The sequence below is a fragment of the Marmota marmota genome, unplaced genomic scaffold (genome assembly GCF_001458135.2).
Source record: "Marmota marmota marmota unplaced genomic scaffold, marMar, whole genome shotgun sequence".
Taxonomy (NCBI): Eukaryota; Metazoa; Chordata; class Mammalia; order Rodentia; family Sciuridae; genus Marmota; species Marmota marmota.
In genome coordinates this window covers 18521054-18535004 of record NW_026000057.1, presented here as the reverse complement: position 1 = coordinate 18535004, position 13951 = coordinate 18521054, and the positions used below count along the sequence as shown (strand labels likewise).

General features: G+C 31.6%; 1 protein-coding gene across 4 annotated transcripts in view; it reads left to right on the top strand.

The window, feature by feature from the left end:
* Window positions 1-13951, top strand: part of Fstl5 (follistatin like 5) — a 762470-nt gene that overhangs the window by 672813 nt on the left and 75706 nt on the right. For all 4 annotated transcript variants that reach the window (XM_048813586.1, XM_048813584.1, XM_048813585.1 and 1 more), the window contains 2 exons: window positions 6319-6426; window positions 10272-10396. In XM_048813586.1, coding sequence (XP_048669543.1) covers window positions 6319-6426; window positions 10272-10396 — 233 coding nt within the window. The remainder of the gene's footprint in view (window positions 1-6318; window positions 6427-10271; window positions 10397-13951) is intronic.

The following is a 13951-nucleotide window of genomic DNA, read 5'->3' as shown; positions in this document are numbered from 1 at the left end:
CTTAACTAATATCATTTTTCCTGAATTAAATGAATGTTGAATGACAAAACAAAAAATTTTATGTAAGCCAATGTTCTCTAAAGCAGAGCAAGTGCCACATAAATGAGGTATAACATTTGTTTATATTTCTTATTATCTTAGAAATTAAGAATAATTTCATTTTAGAAACCTTTAATATACAGATCAACCAATATTTGAGGCTGAATTCATCTTTATGTTGAATGGTCATTGTTAAACTCCAGGGCTGCAAAGCCTCCAGTATGCTACTTTCTCATCCCAAAGAAAGAACTTAGGGGACTCAAAGGAGAGAGTTTAGATGTTTTGTTACACCTGTGCTGCTCAGTGATGGAAGGCTGGGACAAAATGGCATTCCAGCCTGTGCCTAAAAGCAGGGGAAAATATACACAGGATAGATTGCATGCCAATTGTGCACATGGGTTTCTTCAAATATTTTATGAGTATATGACCACAACCAACATTGTCAGGCTTTGATCCCACCTAAAGATTGGAGATAAGAGAAGTGGCCAGTTTCCCTCCTCCTTTCTCCTTCAACATATTTTGGGAATCCTTTCCCAGAATTTTGTGTTCAATTCACAAACGTAAAGACTTCTAGTCATTGACTTGTGTTAACCCCAACAGTCATATAATATAGTATGGACACAAGCACTTCAATGGGAAAATGTGAATTTTGTAATACAGAGGGGTCAATATTGGTGTCTTTAGTCATTTGTTCACTTTTATCTATACAAAGGAGGTAATAATAGTATGTACCCTCATAAAAGACTGTTATGGGGATTAAATTTTTAAAATATATACTTGTAAACACTAGAAAAATTCTGTATATAGTAAAATTGTTTTGTTATACAAAATAATTATAATAGTCCTAATAGTTGGAATACGTTTTAGTGTCTAAGACAATTTCGTACTTTACTTTTCCAAGTTAAGTAAATTTAGGGGTTAGTTATAAATGATTATCACTTATTAGGTATCACTGACCTAAACAAATACAAAAAGTCTGCCTTTTTAAAATCTAGAATCTATTGGATGGAGATAGACAAAAAGTACATATAACAAAATAAATTATGCAATATGTCAGGCAACTGGAGAAAGTAAAGTGGGAGAGCAAGGCCAAGTGAGATTGAGACTGAGATGCAGGGGGAAGTACACAGGCAAGGGTGGGTACATCATCACTGAATGGAGTGGTCACAGTGACCTTGAATTCTGAGCAAAGATCTGGAGGAAACAGGCATCAGGATATCAGGAGAAGAGCTGCCAAGGGAAATGCTTCCAAAAGACAAAAGTGTGATTTCTGTTCACATTAGGTAAATGTACAGGAGTCCAAGAACATCTACATCACAGATAAAGTGGGGAATCTAATAAGCAAGGAGGTCGAAGAAGCCAGACCAGGGACTGTTGTATCAAGGTCAGATCTTCATTTTAAGGACCTATGGCCTATACTCTAAGGAAAATGATGGGATTCTGTAGTGTTTTGAGTTGATGAATGCCATAATTTGTGTAATGACCAATAGAAATCACTCTAACAAATCTGCTGCAAAAGACAAGGGAGTATATACTTTGAAGCAAAAACCAGGTAATGAGATTAAAGATGATAGGTACTCTAATCATGAAAAAAGCAGGGGTGGTGTCACAAAACAGCCTTTGGATGATAGATATAACCCTATATATTTATAAATATGTATATATTTACATATACATATTATTTATATATATATATATATATATATATATATATATATATATATATATATTAGAATATGAGGTGTGGTTGAAGATAAATAAACAATAATGACAAGTTTTGAAATCCTTTTCACAAAATGTGAAAAAATATTTAGATTATATTTTGACACAGAGGCTTGCAAGTTTTCTTGTAGCAAATATACTACTACTACTTAAAGTGTCAAAAATACTACTTGTCTACTGCAGGGAAAGCAAATATTCTAAATGTACTGATCCTTTAAATTTTAAAAGTGTTACAAATCTGAGGCTTTTCAGGAAACTGAGACAGTGTAGAGATACCCATTTAACCCCAACTTTGGAGACCAAGTGAGAAATATTTCAAATAAGCCACTCAGAGTAATATATGCATAGATTTATTAGAAGGGATATGAAAGTGGGAATCAATCTCAAGTGGGAAACAATCTCAAAGGAAATAGTGGATCCTTTCAGAAAGGAGAGAGATAGTGCATCACTCCTGCTCTTAAGTTTGATAGGAATCCCAGGGATGTTTCCAGAGAGGTCCATACAAGTTCACTTGTTGACTTCTGACTAACAGCAAGACGATATCAGAATTTTGAGTCCCCAACACCATGACAACTCTAGATCACTTTGACCCATGCTCACAGGTTCTAATTGGAACATTGTTCTTACAGATGTTATGGTTATGGGGAATTATTCTTATCTCCCTGAGTTCCAGGATCTTGTCACAAGAACCACCACTTCAAAGGGTACCTTGTATTCTTTTTATTGGCGTTTCATTTTGAGCCTGCATTTCTCCTGCAGATAACAGGTAGTTTGCTGAGAAATGTAATGCATTCTGTTCACTTATGCCAGTCAAGACTGCAGGTAAATTGTTTCTCAATAGTGACAGTATGTGGGGGTCAGCACAATGGAACAATTTCCCCAACCTCATGTTCCCACTACTCACATCTGTCCATCTCCTATCAAGAATATAATAGCAGATATCTTGTAAAATTGAATTCGTGATTTATTACTTTCAAAAGCTGATGTTGTAAGTAGGAAACTGTTTGCTGTATTGACTGAAAATTAGGTTAAGAAAAGATTAACATGAAGGCAATCCTGTGGAAATATTTCTATCACTGTTTCTATCATTGTGATATATTCTGTTTCTGAAAACCATGTAAATGATCCCTCTGTAAAAAATGTACTATTTTATATTTAAAAACTGATAAGCATGCTTTTTCCTAAGAATTAACATTTTTCAAAATACAATGTCATATTTCTTTTTATTACTTTGATCTGCTCTCCCCTCTCGGTACTGATACATTTTTATAACCAAACATTAAAATTACTAAATTTAATGGCAAACTCTTGAAATGCTGACACACAAAATATTTAAAACTTTTATAGATCTTTGATAAGAATTTTTCGATTTCTGAAGTTGTTTTGAAATTTTGATTGATATTTCCCTACTCCAAGTACATATCTTTTAATTTACCTGAAGGCAATTAATCATGGACTGCCTTCTGACATCTCCTGTAAAATACCCTCATAAATTAACTTTAAAAAACAGTCTCCGTTTTCCCATTCATAAAAAAAAAAATCATACTTTAAGGCTCAAAGCATCTCCTCTGTCCTTGTCCTTCATCCTGCATTATACATCCTCTGAGTTTTTATAGTAATTGTTCTTTGTATTTTTTTTTCATGTTATAAGCCACATGGAGTTATTTTAAGTGCCTTTTATCTGTAAACTCTTCAAGCAGAGACTGTGTTTATTTACTTACTTTCCTAGGTTTCAGTTTCTTCATTAGCTAAATAATGGTATTTAATTTCTAAATCTTAAAGCATTAAAATGCTAACAGTCAAGAAAATAACTGGTTCCCTTACTTTTTTTTTTTTCCCCAGGGGGCATGGGCTTCAGAAGTGCTGGGATGGAACCTAGGAACTTGATCCTCTCTGCTCGGCCCTAGTTTTTCTAACAGTAGCAGCAGTAATATAAGTAGTATATCAGTATTGCTTAGAATTCAACAGGCACATCCTAAGGCTTGATGCACCTGTTGAATATTAACTACTATTTACTAACTCATGTAAAATTCAAAACAACCTTTTGAAGTGGGTATTATTATTTTTCTTTTTTTTTTTTTGGTATAAAAAACCAAACCAAAAAAAAATTCAGTAACTTCTTAAGATATTGTATTGTAATTTTAAGAGGTGGAGTTATGATAAGCATCAGCTTCTGAACACAAGCTCATAAGCATATGCATACTGCCTTTCACTGATTCACCATTAGGATTATATGCTTCTAGAGAGGAAACTGCATTTATTTGAACCTCCAGGAGTTTCTTTTAATCTCCCAAAAGAGAAAATCTCCAAAGAATGTTTTCTTATACAAGAGGTATAAATTGGAGGGCAATAGATCTGTAACTTTTTGGGAATTAATCATTCTACCTGGAGGGAGGGACCTTCATGCACAGAGAGGTTCTCATAGGTAAGGAGCACAGACTATCAAATTCTAGAAGTTCTGACCATGGGCTAGATGACCACTGACATGACTGAGCTTCAGCTTCCTTACACCATTAAATAAGAATTAACAATCTGTGGATTGTGATACACCCATACAAAATAACACTATGAAAGGCTTGATGAAAAGAAAAATACCTGTACAGCTGGCAAACTAGAAATTTTCATTAGAAAATTCCTTGATACTTAAAGTAACTTCTAGACCTTTGCTCATTTTATCACTCTGTTCTTACCAGTGAATAACAATAAGCTTTTTATTATTTTTGCTTTGTTTACATTAAGCTATTCAATCCTTAATATTTTGAAGACTTACTGATTATTCCATTTCAAAATGCATACAAAATAGGCTTTTATAATTACACCTAGAACAAGTCTAACACGTAAAGAAGATAATATGAAAATTCAAAGGAGTTTTATTGCTTTGTCATTAGTGTAGTGATTGATGATAGCTCTTTTGCTATATATGCATTGAAATTATTGATTAGTGCATGAAGAAATTCAAATGAAACATCTGGCATTCATTCAAATACAATTAACAAAATATCAGGCAAACTATTCCTTAAGCAATAAAACATTTAATTATGTTAATTTCATCAAGTCTAGGGATAATTGTCCTAGATTTGTCTCAAGGTTATTATCATGAATTCAATCTCCTTTTATTTTTCTTCTGCTTTACTTTTCTTTTGGCTTCTCCTCCTTAAACTTATTTTTTCAAAGCCTCAAGATGACAATGGAACTTAAAACTTAATAGGCTTTGATGGTAACATTCAAAGCAGACAAAGTGAAAGCATGGTGCAAGGAGGCTCTTTCCAAGACCATGTGGGTTGATGAATTGTAATGGCACTCTCATAAATCTTGTATCATATTTTTACAATACAGAAACTTTAATATGCCATGTAACTACTACTAGCCTCTGTAGAGACTGGAAAGCTTATTATCTGTCAAAGGGAAATGATGGAATTAGTTCTTGGTGTAAATTGGTGCTTACCAACACTAACATTTCTGCCTTGCTGATAAATCTCCAAACAATATGTGCTTTGTTAGCCAGGAGAAAAAGTAAGAATATCAAAATAGAAATGTTTTTAAATATTTTTATTCAAAAATTATTATTTAAAATAATCCAAAAATATTGAGCATTTTAAGTAAGCGAAATTAATGATAAGATTTTGAAGAGATGTATCAATTAGTGTTGACTTCCAATATTTTACTTAAGTTATAAGTTTCCATATGTCCAATTACAAATGTAATTTACCTTTTCTTAATCTACTGAGAAGAACATTTCATTGTAAATTAGAACTTGGAAAATTTGCTAAGGATACTCAGCAGAGCTTTGAGAATAAATACTTTCATTATTAGATAAAGTCTGTTTTATTAAATTCATTTTATGTTATTAGAAAAATATATAATTAAATTAGAAAAATATATAATTAAACAATTATAGGAAACTACTTTTAAAAAGTATTAGCTTATAAAATAAATGGCTTGAAATTATGGTGAGTAAAATACCTTCCTGGCAGTAATTTATTTCCTGGGAATTGTGTTTTAAGTAAATGTTTAATATAAACATTAGCAGAAAAAACATATTTGCCATACCAAGTGTGGTTAAAAAAATGCTTCTTTTTCTTTCTGTGGTTTTGGATTTCTCATTAAGGAAATTAAATTAGGTAGTCAGTTATTAAAGTTACAACCATATATCAGATTTTTGACATTTTTACATAGAGTCAAGTCCCATATTCAGGATAAATATGAAAAAACTCTGATAATATAAACATAGTTCTTACCTATATTCAACACTTGATCAAAATGAGCATATTAATCTTTTTTATCTTCATTTCTAAATGTCTTTGTTTGACTCACAATTTATGTAAGTAATGAATGACATAAGAGTATATAAAATTGTGCAAGTAATGAACAAAAATGTATTTGAGTTAAGTATAATATTTCCAAATTAATCAAAAGGGGTCAGAATATTAGACAACTGTCAAACTAAATTTTTAATCTGACATCTAAATTCTTAGAATCATTCATCATTTATGGCATAGTTTTAAAGTAATAATTTAGTCTGAAAGTTATTCTTTTATTTACTCTTCTTTATTACAGGCAGTGAGCACAGATCCTGTCCCAGTTAAATTACACTATGACAAATCACATGATCAGGTTTGGGTCCTAAGCTGGGGTACCATGGAGAAGACCTCCCCAACACTACAGGTAAGTACATACCAGTATATTTGAGAAAACAGTGATTTCAAACTTTTAGATAGCTCACTGGATAATGACCATTTGCCGATGTTATGCTTCCATCTTAAAATGTAGTTTTAATCACAACTAGATCTTCATAGTAAAAGGAAAAAAAAAAAGTTGAGAGTCTTGAGGACATCATGGGTCATATTCATTAGAGTCTATATTTATATATAAAAAGAATAATCTATAGTGACAAAGTTGATGTTATTAGGAAAGTAAAAGTAAAAATTCAGTCTACTTTTTGCTGCTGTAACAGAATTCCAAAGACTAGGTAATTTATAAAGCATAGAGGTTTATTTTGGTACATGGTTCTCAAAGCTGGGAAGTCTAAGGATGGTGGCAGATTCATGGTAAAAAGCATCACATGAAGAGATAGAGCATGCATATCAGAGAGGGATGATTTATAAACAAAGCCACTCCTTAATAACCAATTAATCTATGAATGGAATTCATCCATTTTTAATGGCTCAACCAATCACCTCCCAAAGTTCCCACCTCTCAACACTGCTGCATTAGAGTCCACCCAGTTTCCAACACATGAACATGAATTTTTGGAGGACACATTTAACCTGTAGCATTACTGTTTAACAATTTCAGTGGTGCATGTAAGGTAGAGACCAAGAGGATTACAGTGCAAGAGCCTCAGAGCAGATCACCATTTTCTCCAAAAGTATGGTATTTTATTATATTAGACTGCATAATTTTTAATTGGGGGATATGTGTGCTGTAGTGGTGAGATTTGCTTCTGTTTTGAAGTTGTTTATGTGAGCACTTCACAGATATAGGAAAAAATATGCATTGATCTTGACCCTTTAGTACAATCTTTAGATTTCTGGACTTACAAGTTTAAGAGGAAGCAGAGAGGAATTGGAAGAAATATTTAGCCCTGGCAATATGCTTTATACTATTTCTTAAATTACCTTGTGATTATACTTCTGCCTTGAATGTGCTTCTCCTTACAAGGCCCTAAATCATTAACCTTCAGTCATTTTTCAATGACGTATATTGAGTGCAATAGTTTTACTTCTAGTCTGTTTTCGCTGACACTATTTTTTTATGTTTCTGAGTTATTGTCAGTGTTACAGTATTTAACTCACAAATGACAGGTCTCTTGAAACGAAATATTTTACTGAGCAATAATAATGATGGCTCATTTGATATTCACTGGAAATATATGACATTTGAAACATCTGAAATACTATTTCAGTTATCTATTGTACAAATCAAACCACATCAAAATTTGTTGTCTTAAAGAGTGACACCCCTCATAATTCTGTGACATGGCTAACTGGGGAGTTCTGGTGGTATGATCTAGGAGCACTAGTGTGGCTCCAGTTACCTCAGGGTCCAAAATGGGATCACCTCATGCCTATCACAAGGTTCTAGTGTTCATTTGGGTGCCTCCTGCATGCAATTTCTTATTCTTTAGACAAGGATTTTTAGAGGACAATGGTTGCAAGTGATAAGAGTGGAAGCTACAGATCTAGTTAATGTTTAGTTCATCAGAGTTCACATAAAAAAACTTCTGCAACATCCTTATTAATCAAAGCAAATCATACTGCCTGCCCAGATTCAAGGAGACTGACACAATTTCATGAAGGGAAAAGCATAATATTCCTACTGAATGACTGTCAGAATGTCCTATCAAAAAGATAAGTAGGATATAGTTTTATATATATATATATATATATATATATATATATATATATATATATATATGCATTTTATATACATATATTCATACACATATTTTCAATATACTATATTCTTCAGAATCAAACCTTGGTGAAAGCTACTTGGATAGGTTAACAACTTTCCAACTGTTATAGTAGTTACACACAATTGCTTAAGCAAACTTCCTTAATATTGTACACACTCAAAGGGGAAAAAAGAGCTTTATAGAAGTCCTGTGTAACTTCCCACACATTTATTCAGCCATCTGAAAGTGTTTTTTTTTATTTTTCTCTGAATGCTTAAAACCATTGTCATGCTAATAGAATATAGTGAATTTTTAAAATATTAACTAAGTGAGAGTCAAAGGTAAGTCCCACCTAGAAATGTAAAATAAAATATAGAAATTGAGAAGTGCCATTCAAATAATACATATAGAAACATATATAAACAAATAGGACATATTCTCTAGAACAGAGAATTTTTTTTCTCAAGTAGTATGTTAGTGTTTATTTCTCAGCTATGTCAACATTAGCCATGTGTTAAGAGAAGGATGTTACCCAGCACATACTTTATAGTTGTACCAGGAGAAGAACCTGGAATTATATCTCTGAGTTTTGCTGGGGCTGCTGGCATAGGATAAATATTATTACTCTGGAATATATGAAAATCTTCTCCTAGGATGGGTAATTCAATGCCCTAGAATGTCAGCATTTGGCTCAAATGAGATAAATCTCTAATCTCTCAGGTGCAATTTGCCATGAATAGCCTCCCAAGCATTTGTGTTATGCCATAATCCTTTAGCCAGATTTGCCAGTTCCTTTGCTCAGAAAAACCTGACTCTGCAGAAATGTCAAAATATGCATGGATAATTGTCTCCCAACAGTATTATCAGAAAACATCCACAGAGGAAATGGGATTTAAGATGCATTTGAAAGGGGAAACAAATAGTCCTGTGGAGAAACTGAATTCACGAAATCAGAAGAAACATGGGCAACTCCTCATTTTGACTCTAGTGTTCCCTTGTGATATTGTTAATAGACTGGGAAGGGAAATTGATGCTTGAACTAGGAGGGACCTTGTTTTGCCATAATACAGCATATCTTATAATGGTAACTACTGAATCATGAAGGCACAAAGTATTATCTCAATGATGGTGGATGATTTGGGTTAGGTAGGGCTGTGTGATGAGTTCTGTGTGATAGGGGGTACTGTGAATGAAAACACTGAAGATAGGCACCTCTCCTTCAACTTGGATTACTCAGTAAAAACAGCAGATATCCTGCCAAAGTCCTTGGGAAAACACTATGTGTGAAGCAAAATTTTAAATTTCTAAGTCACAAAGTCAACAATTTAAACATGGTGATCCTTCATTTAATGGGCTATAAAAGTTTAAGAGCCAGCAATGAAAAGAAAAACTTTTTAATTAAAGCTTAGTTTAGTTGATTATTTTGAATTTATAGAAAGCAAAGTTAGAAAAAATGATGCTATGATTTTTTGAAAGTTAAAGTGTTTCATATGATTTTGGAGTTTTCATGCTTGTTTTGACAGTTTTGTTCTTATGGGAAGTATTTTGTCCTAATATCTGATTTGTAGCAGTTGTAGACTTACTTTTATTTTTCTCATAATAGCAAAGCTAACATTTTTTATAAAGTAGAGATTGCTTATATGTATATTTACAAACATGTAGCTCTTAATGATGGGCATGTTTTGAAAGCTGCAGAGTTATGTCTATTTCTTTCTCATTCACACAGTATAGAGTGTACTGACAAAAACTAAAATGGCTACAATGTTATTAGGCAATTTAATCTTAAGGGACTGTCTTTGTATTTGCAGTTTGTTGTTGATTGAAACTGTTATGTATGGCATAACTGTATTTTGTACTTTAAGCAGAAATTGCTCAAAACAAATATCTTTCCTTTTTCCCCCACTTATTTATAGAAACAAAGGTTTCCATATTGAAAATTAGAAAAACAATCACAAATTTCAGTTTGCCTAACAATATGCTAATTTTGAGGCAGGCAGTAAAGATTCTATGCAAACAAGTGTCAGAAAAAAGTATTTCATCTAAAAACATAGCAAAGTTCATAGTATTTAAGAAAATGTATTGCCCAGATCTAAACATTGTGTAATCTGTTTAGGTAATAACCCTGGCCAGTGGGAATGTCCCTCACCACACCATTCATACTCAGCCAGTGGGAAAACAGTTTGACAGAGTGGATGACTTTTTCATTCCCACCACAACACTCATTATCACCCATATGAGGTAAGTGTTGAGTTTTTAGATTTCCAATTGTAGTAAGTCACATAAAATTATTTTTAAAATTAATTATAAAGTAAATATACACAACTGGCTTTGTTACATCAGCTTGATGAAATTCTATTTATCAACATTAGTAATGAATTTCATGCCTAAGAAATGAATTTACAAATGCAATTGTATTTTGTTATTTTTATCAATTTAAAAGCTAATATTTTCCATGCTTTCATTAGTGTTCTTCTTAGGCTCTTGAAAAACATTGGCATTTCCTTAAAAATAAATAAATAATTTAAGTGATAGAATCACTTCTCAAATGGAGAGAATATTCATTTGAACTTTGTATTAGAGAGTTATAGTAATAGAAATCCATTCAAATTTTTTTAGAATTATCTTCAATTAATATAATATTGTATAAAAGTATAGTAAGTTGATATGAAATGTTTACAGTCTGCTCGTTGATAGACATATCAGCGTTTTCTGTCTCTCCATATATTTACAAGAAGAGAAAAAATAATATTAACCTCTAGTGATATCACCCCAAGTCTTCATAGTAGTGTTTAAATGGAGAAGTGAAAGTATATTCTTTACATGCATGCAATAGGTTCAATGTGTGATTCTGCATTCTTAGATTTAGTTGACATATTGTCAGATCTTTGCATCTCTTTAGACTCTAAATGACAAATAGCTGGGCTGGAGTTGGAACTAATAACAATTAGAAAAACATCCAAATAATGTGAATAAATTGAAGGCACAATTCTAATTAGTTATACATACTGTGAAAAGATTTAAAATTATGCTTGAGGATTTTTAAACATCTTTATTCCTTTTAGGGATGAGCAGTGGCATAGTGTGTGTGTTACATTTTTTATATGTATTTAATTTAGTGAGAATAAAAAGTGAAATTATATCAATCCTACCTGCACAAGAATCTAATTTTAATGTACAAGGGGAATCATCAAATTTCCTATTGCTTTTCAAAGTAATTATCCTTATTACTATAGTGAATGGTAAGAGTAAAAATTAACATGCTTTTCCAAAAATAAACTGTTACATGTAAAGTATTTTTAACATTATGAAGATTCATTCTACATAGGAACCTAAGCGATAGATACATTCTTTTCTCCTGCCAATGTCATGTAATATATTTCTAACCAAATTTAGCATGCATGTAAATTCATGTTCTTGAGATCGAATTTTTTGAACTGTGTTTTTCAGAATTTGGCACTACTTTCTGACTGCTGTTTTTGGTAGATATTTCCTTAGCAAGTAGACGATCTGGCACACAATATGTGTTTAATTAATGTTAGATTCCTTCTTCTGAACTTGCATCACATGAATGTGCTTTTCTGATAGTTTGTAGCATCCTTATTTCAAGTAATATGTATCTTCAATGTCTAAAAGACCCTGTACAAGTTTTAGGATTTTATATCCTTAATACCTGAAAAAGTAATAGATAATTAATTGAAACTTCTCATGGTAATGGAAATAAAGAAGAAAGAAATTGCCACATTGTTTTCTCTAATCTGGTTTAGGAAAGAACTGTAGCTACTTCTAATGTACTGGATTTCCAGTGTTCAACACATTACTGGCTCTGTAGCAGGTTCTATTTCTAGAACACATGACTTGTGTGGAACTGCTAAACAGCAGTAATAAGAATTTATTTCTCCTGCCAGACAAATCTAACCCTGAATGCTCTAGCAGCACCATTTGTTATTGGCGGTGGTGACCTCAGCTATTTTACTTCCTTTACTTCTGAGGATTGGAAGAAAATAATGTTGGAGTATTAACTTTCTCCATAATAATTGTTATGTAGCCTATCCATAATGTTTATAAGCACAGTGGTTTCTTTGTAATTAGTTATAATTTTGCTGAAAATCTCTATTTTTATGTTTTTATTCTCATTTTTCATTCAGTTCTTTTATTTTTATTATTTTTTGGGGGGAGGGCTATAATCCTTAGGTTTCTTTAGCCTAGATTCTAAGGTAGATCAGAACTGAGGAATTAAGAAAATTCAAAAATGGGTATGATAATTTGCTTTACTATAGTAAAGATTACTACATTGTGTGTGAGTGGTGACTATGCTTGACTATAGTAATGACTTTCTTGTGTGTGTGTCTTACAAACTGTGAACACATATATAATGTCTATATATGCATATACAGACTTTCTTGATATTTATAAACATATATAAAACATAATCTCATACACCTTAAATATATGTAATAAAATGCCAAAATAATTTTCTAGGCTTACATTAAACTTTGTTAAATATTTTATAAAAACTAGTCAGTTTCACAAAATTCAGGAAGTTCACCTTTTGAAAACCCTTGAAACTCTCAACACTTCAAAACTTCTGAAAAATAAAAATAAAAATAAAACTTTCTTAAAGTCCTAACTCAGGTTCTTTTTGAATTCCTTTAGGGACTGGAGTTTCAGGAAATTAATATTCATGCTCATAATACTGAGAATGAGGGACTGGTGTCATTCATTCATTCAGCTTCTCCACTGAACTGGGTCCCATTTCCTGAGTGTTTCAGCCTAAAGCATATGGTCATTCCTGTTTTATACTACAGAGTAATAATTTATCAGTGAAAATACTCTGTTTTGGTCTAAGTAAACTGAAAGAAAAAACTTTTTTTCTACCTTTGCCAATGAAATAAGATTATGTGACTCCTAGGCTTGGGATAATCAGATATAGAAATGCCATACAATATTTGAGCTTAATGAAAATATTCCTCAAGGTATTATGTTCTAGACACTGCATCAAGCTTTAGTCCCTGAACTTTTATTTCCTGAAGAAGTTAAATTGAATGAAACTTCCTTGAAAATGAGAAAATTTATCATACTTCTGTCTCTTCAAAAGCTTCCATTATTTGTTGAGCTTTTGAAATGGACTGACTTAATATTGACTAAAAGTTTATTTTTATAAGATCAATAAAACAATGTAGAACATAATTTTACTACAAAAGAGTGTGAGTTGGTTAATTTACTTCCTAATTATTCAAGGGAAATTTTTAGTTAAATTTTTAGTTAAAATAGGTTAATAACAGAGATATTTATCCAAAATCATATTTATTTAAATCATTCTCTAATTTTATCCCTTTTTGTTTTTAAGTAAAAGTAAAATTTTATAGCTTATGATCTATTAATTCATATCAAAATAGTTCCATTGAATACTTAACAAATAATGTGATTATTAATTATTATGTAACATTAGTAATTCATTCCACATTTCAGTATTAGCTAGTCATTTTTAGAATTGCAGTTAGTAGAAAATTTCCTTTATAAACCTCCAACTTTGACAAGAAATTAACAAATTATGTACTATAGTTCTATAATTGAAGAGGCTATATAGTACAAATGGAATATATTTTGCACTGCAATGAGAAAAATTAATTATAATATGAAAAACCGAAGGCAAAGTTAAAAGAGAAACTTAAAACTGAAGAGGTATGTAATCCTCCTAAGAATCAGTTGTGTTTACTTAATGTAGCAAACATTGAAATAAAAATTCATTATCTTTTTTAATCAAAGGTATTCTACAAATAAGAAAAATGTTTC